At 44.6% G+C, this 7775-nt stretch overlaps 2 protein-coding genes across 2 annotated transcripts in view; one reads left to right on the forward strand and one right to left on the reverse strand.

Annotated features, from left to right (window-relative positions):
- Window positions 1-843: 843 nt before the first annotated feature.
- On the forward strand, window positions 844-3871 carry LACBIDRAFT_322408 (uncharacterized protein; the record flags this gene model as incomplete). The annotated part of the gene is made up of 12 exons (XM_001875476.1): window positions 844-946; window positions 1047-1106; window positions 1421-1557; window positions 1587-1714; window positions 1922-2021; window positions 2104-2152; window positions 2250-2256; window positions 2367-2482; window positions 2534-3175; window positions 3331-3522; window positions 3646-3708; window positions 3756-3871. The coding sequence occupies 12 exons, from the start codon at window positions 844-846 to the stop codon at window positions 3869-3871; spliced, it is 1713 nt and encodes a 570-aa protein (XP_001875511.1).
- A 2167-nt stretch (window positions 3872-6038) lies between these two features.
- LACBIDRAFT_322409 (uncharacterized protein) overlaps window positions 6039-7775 on the reverse strand; it is a gene marked incomplete at both ends in the record, with an annotated part of 3185 nt that continues 1448 nt past the window's right edge. Inside the window, 9 exons of the mRNA XM_001875919.1 lie at window positions 6039-6122; window positions 6404-6503; window positions 6546-6601; window positions 6831-6869; window positions 6922-6953; window positions 7247-7274; window positions 7496-7593; window positions 7630-7666; window positions 7715-7735. Coding sequence (XP_001875954.1) covers window positions 6039-6122; window positions 6404-6503; window positions 6546-6601; window positions 6831-6869; window positions 6922-6953; window positions 7247-7274; window positions 7496-7593; window positions 7630-7666; window positions 7715-7735 — 495 coding nt within the window. The remainder of the gene's footprint in view (window positions 6123-6403; window positions 6504-6545; window positions 6602-6830; window positions 6870-6921; window positions 6954-7246; window positions 7275-7495; window positions 7594-7629; window positions 7667-7714; window positions 7736-7775) is intronic.

Consider the following 7775-nt stretch of genomic DNA (forward strand, 5'->3'; position numbering starts at 1 on the left):
TGTTGTTGTCGTGTTGTCATTGTCGCATGCCATTGTTGTGTTTCATTGCGTGTTGTACGTGGGCGCTGGGCGTTGTTTGATGTCCACTGGGCGTTGTTTGCTGTCCGCTGGGCATTGCATGTTGTCGTCGACCTAATGTGTGGGCGCTGTGTGTTGTTCTGTGGGTGCTGGGGCATTTTCGTGGGTGGGGTGTGGTTTTTGTGGGTGCTGGGGAGTTTCCGGGGGTGGTGGCAGCTGCAAACCAAGGAGTGGGGGGTGAGGAGGTTGGCCACGTCGACGGGGCACCTGAATAGTGAGCAGTGGGGGTGGAGAGACCTGCTACTCACTTGGGTGGCTCAAAACAACCCTGCCAAATTTCATTCCTCTGGAATCTACCAGAATCCGCAGGAATGACCGGATTTAGGGGGGCACTGATAAGACCTCTTTGAGACTACAAAATAATTGTAGTGTCCACTTTTTGACACTGCAAAAGATTTATAGTGTGCGCTTTTTCATTAAAAAATAATTCAAAAAGCAGACACTACAAACTTTTTTAATGAAAAAGCACAAACTACAAATCTTTTGCAGTCTCAAACTACAAACTTTTGTAGTCCAACTTTTTGTAGTCTTTTGTAATCTATCAGTAAACTTTGTCATCCAACTTTTGTAGTCTTTTGTAAGCTATCAGTAAACTTTGTAGTCTATACCCCCTGTCTGCGCCCTGGTCCCAATGGCATGGAGAAGCATGAACCTAATCAGAAACTTATGGGCACCTTTACGGAGAAACTTGTTGTGGTGCAATAACTTCATGCGATGGGCATTCTGGTCTGGTTGATTTGACCATCTTTTCGTATTTTGCCAAAGATGAATGTCAACATCTATTCCCCCCAGCAACATGATACTGATATTGTTTTGTGGCAGTTTACTGATGGTTGGGGAAAGCCTGACCCCTACCCCATCCTGTGCTGTCTGTTTCCCAATTGACGGCTGCAGGGGCAGTGGGGCCCACTGGTAAGACTGACAGTTATTATGTTGATGTTCTTATTGCTAACTTGGAGTGTTTTTAGCTGGTTCATCTTCTGGGAGTGAGGGATGGTATGCCTCAGCTGCTTCATCCACTCAGCAAGGTAAGGTTGTGCTTTCGCTCCAAGTGCGGAGTTTACTGAAACATGTTTGCAGTTTTACAATCTGTGAGATCCCAGCAGCAGTCCCAGCCATGATCTCAGCTGCAGTCCCAGCCCCCCTCAATGCCAGTTATTCCTCCATCTCTGGGGCTCACACCAACGTTGAATAAGGGGCCTGGGCCCTCTAAGCACCAACACCTAGTGGGTGAAGAAGCCCCAGTCAGCCCATTCATGCCGGACCCTATGCCACAATGGGCAGATGCTCTGCATATGATCGACTCAGATCGCACCTGAGTAATCAAACTGGGAGTCAATAGGGCTACTACTGTCCTCCACAAATGGCCCACTGTCATCTGACTCTTCAACAAATGGGGCACGAGGCTCTGACACCAAGCTGGAACCAGTAGAACTCTCCAATATGTCTGAATCTGATGGTTCCTCCAATGAGTCAGAGGTAAACTCCACACAAGGGCGAATGTCTAGAGTAGGGAGTTGACCCAAAAATGGGCTTACAACCTCGATGGTCAGAGGTATCAGTGTCTGAATCTGAATGGAGACATGGAGGGCTTTTTGCATCTAACCCCCTTTGACTTTTGCAAGGTCGTCACATTGTGAGGGCATAGCCTCATATTCCCCTTTCAAAAGACAACTCTCTGCTCCTTCTGGCATGAAGTGGTGTCCGGTGATACGTGTTGCACAGGGATGACCATGAAAGTGCGAAACACACAAACAAGGATCAAGCGTGTCGGGAAAACCCTAAACACCTAAACACTCACTCACACACACACACACACACACACACACTATCACAATCTCAGTGCACGAGTTCGAGGGCCTTTGGTATTAAGAAATGCCACTTTTGTCTTCTTAGGTTTAAGTCTCAAGAGATTTCGTCTCAAAACAGGTTTTTATTATAAGGTGTGGTTTAGAATAGTTCAATAGAACAAAGTATGTCTTTCTGGGAACTTGGTCTCTTAAATGCAAAGTTCTTTGATCACAGTTTCTTTTATTAACACAAAACACGACTTCAATTGACTTTTATGACTCCCGTGAGTTTTTATTATGTCACTACGCTCCAAAACCAAGGGTATGAGTACGCTGTCTCATCTAAATGATACTGTGTGTTTAAAACCTCTTATTCAAAAGTCTCCAAGTAAGTTGACTCCCAAGCACACTGGCTTTGTTCACACTGTACTTTTCTGACCACGAAGAAATCTCCTTTAATTTCATTCTGGGCAGAGCTCACGGCTTTCTTCTATCTAGCATGCATGCCAGCACCATCAAAGGGCCGGTAGGTATGAACTTTGGACAGGCAGAGAGGGAAGGATTCCAAGAGGTCATCACCCCCCTCTTCAGCCGTTACCTCAGAAAATGCTACAGTACGTTCCACTCAATTATATTCTGCAAGTGTTTTCTCAATTCTTGTTTAGCTAAGTCGGAATGTCATGCCCAAGCCCTCCCTTCCTCCAACCCCGTTTTATCCCGGCTCATGGGCGACAATGTCTCGGTGCACAGGGCCGATTGGGACATGGATTCTGCTGCCTCCAGGTCGGAGGATCCTGTCATGCATTTCCCTCCCAATAATGCAGCCCCTCTCAACTCTGAATTGGGTGCACCACCTCCTTCTACCCAAGTACCTTTGCGCCCTGCTTCCCCACTCTCTACTCATGGATCTCCTCCACCCTCCCTGCGCAGATCTCCTCCACCCTCCCTACGCAGATCTCCTCCCTGCTCTCCGGATCCTATTTGTCCCAGTGACATGCACAAAGGGGAGTCCATTTCTGGCAAGAAAAGGAAGGCTTCATTGTCGTCTGTTGTAGATTCCGGTGCAGGGGGTGAGAATGGCAGCTCTGGGGGGGCTAAAAAGAGGAAGGGCTTGACTTCTGCCAAGGGAAGTCGTGTAGGACGAGGAAGGAGGATGTGGTCGACTGTCAATGCTGGAGCTCAAGGCAGCAAGTCGGCGCCATTGACAAAAACATCGATCTCGATGTTGAAGTCCCCCACTGTGCCTGTTTCTGCCCAACCGCCCATCGGTGGCTCCTCCGGACCCTTCCCTTCTTGGTTCACCTCCTGTTCGACAATGCTTTGTTCACACAACTTGGGCCTCGCTTGGCTTGAACTAGTTGGCCTGTGGGAAGCGTTTGAACAACAGCACGACTTCAAACCAGCAGACAAACAATCCAACCTCTCCAGCTTCAAACGCCTGCCCTGCATAAGTTCAATGCAGACTTTTTGGCATGGTGGGGCAGTCTTCTGCCGGCGACTGCAGGGGAGGATTTGTCACCCATCGCCAAGCCTGGAATAAATGGCCTTCTAAGCATGATGGCTGGCCTTTTTTTTGGGGGTGCTTCCTGTGGACCGACGTCGGCTTGGGCAGAATGTCTTGAAGACGTCTCAGTGGCGTTAGCAAGCTTAGTTGGTGAGTAAAATATCCGCCCTGGAGTTGAGGGCACTCATGCATGTGGGGGGAGGGGGCAAGTCTTAGCGGGGTCTTTTCTTTTTCTTCACCAGATCGTATTTTTCTTCTTGTATATTCATTTAGTACCTCAATGCTGTTGTGTTCTCTTGTTCTACATCAAATTTCAAAGCAGGCGGCTACAACTTGGTATGTTTTCATTCCCTCTATGAAATGACATGAGAGTGCCTATCTAGTGAACAACAATAAACAAGTTGGGATGAACAAGATGATGGCCAGGCACGCCAAGGAGGAAGCCAGGAACAAAGCCAAGAAGGCACACCAAAAAGACAAAGCCAGGCACAGGACTTGAAAGGGCAAGGACGAGGGCAGCCCGGAATAAGGCAATAAGCTAGTTGACGACAAAAAAGCATAATTACAGTTGAGTGCAAAAAGAATGAAGGTTGGTTCATTTTTCTGGTTCTTTCTAAGAATCTATTGTAGCTCAAATGTATTTGTGTATTCTTTTACATTATGTAGTTGTGTTACACTTCCCTTGGTATGGACTAATTTCAGTGAAAGCTGGAGCCTTGAGAAGGTTTTTATTCTGGAGGCCATTTTTGGCATCTGAAAAAAAAAATATGCGCTAACTGGGGAGGTAGCCAGAACATACCTCTGGTCAATCTGAATGAGCCTATCAAAGAATTAGTTAAAAATACTGAGCGGTTATGCTTGTAGAGCCTCCAGAAAATGGTCATTTTGTGCTATTTTGGTCATTTTTGGCCTGTTTTAGACAAAACAAGCCATTTTCCAAAGCCTCTACAGACCTAACCGCTCAGTATTTTTGACTGATTCTTTGATAGGCTCATTCAGGTTGACCAAAGGTATGTTCTGGCTACCTCCCCAGTTAGCGCATATTTATTTTTTCAGATGCCAAAAATGGCCTCCAGAATAAAAACCTTCTCAAGGCTCCAGCTTTCACTGAAATTAGTCCATACCAAGGGAAGTGTAACACAACTACATAATGTGAAAGAATACACAAATACATTTGAGGTACAATAGATTCTTAGAAAGAACCAGAAAAATGAACCAACCTTCATTCTTTTTGCACTCAACTGTCACCTCAAACAAGGGACAATCGGGCACTTGAGCAAAGCCTATGAAAGATGGGTTGACGAATTAATAATTTTTGAACCTTTTTTGTGGTTAGCACACATTGGTGGGACAATTTTAATTTTGATGGTGCATTTGCCTATTGTTCAAAGGGGGCCAATGGAATAAAAACAATTGATGTACTTATTGTTTGAATTTGTCTGCGACTGCATTCCCAAGGCAAAGCCTTGCTCAAAATAAAAGCTTTTCCTGCCGCCGAAGAGACAAATTGAATTGTTCCTGAAATTCATCCCATTTGCGAATTTTAATTCTTAACATTGTTTTGTCCTGTGGATGCATCTCAAGAAACATCAATTTCTTTATGTTTGTATGCCTCTTTGAACAATAGGCCCAACCACCGGCAGAATTAAAATTGCTCTAAAGGTCTGTCCTCATCACATAATAGGTTTAAAAATGATTCATTTGTCAAGGGATCTGTCAAGGGCTTTGCTCAACCGCCCGACCATCCCTTGTTTCAGGTGTGTACAGTGATACATCTAGATCTGTGGATAAAGATTTCATTGGCAAAATTCTCATTGAGATCTTCATCCATTGTCGTCTGAATCATTGTCTTGACCATCTTCTGGTGCAGGCTGTAGCTTTTTAAAAAAAATAGGGATATGGCATGGTTGCTGTATTTCATCAGTCTCCAGTCACACTGAGGGTTCAAATGACCTACTGCCTTGCTCCAAGACAACTGGGTCACCTGGTCGATACTGGTGGCAAGTTGTGATGAGCTGCTTATCACGGAGAATTGAGGTGATCAATTAGATGTACATTGAGAATTATCATGGGGAGAAAAACCTTGGAACCCACATCCTGGTTCCATTCATTCCACCTTGACCTCTAGGTAGCTAAATCAGGCCTGGTTTTGTAGTATAGACTGAAGAACATAAGTGACATAAAGAACACACTGCATGGGAAGATACTTACAATCAATTTTGCAGTCTTGGGATTGGAGGCTTCAAGCTCATCTAACTCAACATAGTGGGAGGTCTTAGTCATGCCCCACTGATTCCTGCTGGATTCTGGTCATTCCTGTGGATTCCGGTGCCATTCCAGTGGAATTTACCAGCCAAATTTTCAGAATTTCATTATTCCGGTATTTACACTGAAACAGTCCCCAGAATGCACCAGAATGGAATGGCACTGGAATGAAGTGACTGGAATGGACACTAAAATTGCCAAATATGGCAGGTTTTGCATTTTCACATAAAAAATAATAATAAAATCAGGGATGATGCTCACTATTGGTCATGATGTTGGGGTACTATTTACATGGTCTGTGTGCATGTCCTAATATGGTAATTATTGGTAAGTTTATTTCCTCACAGTGCGCTGCTTAAAGATTAAGTCGAGTTTTCCAGATCAAGGAGAGTGTTGTTGCCTCAGAAACTATCTTTGAGCTTGCAACCGTGGTCCTCATGAATACCCGTTCCTCTGTCACAGTACCTTTGTGTGCAAGGCTGGCTCTGCTGGTAAGTGATCTTATGGCAATGACGTCCAAATTCTAACACTCTTTTCTTTTTGGGTAGCACAAGTTATATACGGAGGTCAGCGACACAACCTACTGGGATAAGGTGGATGCCTGACTCAAACTCATTTGGACAATGGCAGGAGATGATACAAGGAAAATTACACGGTATGCCGCTATTTCTGTTCTGGAACTCTTTTTGCTCTCATGAATAATCCTAGTACATTCAAAAAGATCCTGGAAGGCGACCAGGCCAAGTACAGTGATCGAACCTCTTACACCATTGCCAGCGGTGATGGTGATGAATTTCAAGGAAGCGTTGACACTGTCATTGGCCACTAGCCCACCACAATTCCTTAGCCTGTCCTCGATGCTTGGACTATTCGTAGATTATCATTCCTTATGTGCCTAATTAGCCTACCATTTCGCTTCAACGTGCTCATCCTCAGAACCCCATCCCTTTAGTAGTTGGTAGTTCTACATACATACATTCATTGTTTCCATCAATATTGATACATTTGCATTCTCAATCAGTCAGTGGCCAGCTCCCACTCCCATACTACACAGACAGGATGTGCTCACATGATTCCAGGTAGCATTGATTCATGAAGAAAAGGTTTGAAAAGAGACAGCTCAATCCTGGACCACCATGTCATAAAGAAATGGACCAGCAGCCCAGTGATGTGTATATGCACAGGCTACTCACATAACAAGACCCCATGCCAGTTTTTCCTGGATGTCTACCCTGTCAATACATTTTCTCACCACCTCCCAGACACATCTCCCTGGCGACACACTGTGTTTAGTGCGAAGTTCACACCATGCCCAGCTGTCAACATATTGTTGTGATATGGGAGCAGTGTGTGATTACATCATTTGATCCAGCATTCTGGGACCTGACCCTGGTTTGGCGGTGTACCCAGAAGATCAGAAAAAAAGCATAATAAAGAATAGATATGTTGTAGACTGTTACTGAAAATGTTGCAGTTGTCTGTGCATGTTTCCACATATAGCAATGAATACAATGCAGCCAGAAAATCAGTAGAAAAAGGAGGAAAAAGCATACACATGGTGTTAACTGTTCTTGACAATGTTGGGCTACTGTTTACATGGTCTGTGCACCTTTCCAAATATGGAAAGTGATGATATACTAAATGAAAAGTCACAATTGAATAGGGGAAAGGTTAGAAAAAAATAGTAGATGGTGATCACTGCTGGTGATGATGTTGAGGGTGCTGCCTTCAGGGTCCAGTATGCATTTCCAAATAGGAGATATTTGCATTTCTAGAAAAATTATGAAAAACATTGTCAGAGTCCATTCAAATGACGTCAGGATGATGGACACTGATAAGACCTCCCTACGAGGCTCACTATGATGCCACCGTCCCATATGCAACTCAGCCCCCAACCATCCCAGACTCCCAGGAAGGGGTAGCATTCATATGTAGCTGTTTGAGCTTCCTCTGACCCTGATACACTGATGTTGCACTTCATTTAGAACTCACTCTTGAGTCCCATCCTCAGCAGGAGAAATTTCAAACCCTCAACATCATCACCAGCAGTGATCACCATCTACTATTTTTTTCTAACCTTTCCCCTATTCAATTGTGACTTTTCATTTAGTATATCATCACTTTCCATATTGAAAGTG

This window comes from Laccaria bicolor, genomic scaffold (assembly GCF_000143565.1).
Source record: "Laccaria bicolor S238N-H82 LACBIscaffold_3 genomic scaffold, whole genome shotgun sequence".
NCBI classification, from domain to species: Eukaryota; Fungi; Basidiomycota; class Agaricomycetes; order Agaricales; family Hydnangiaceae; genus Laccaria; species Laccaria bicolor.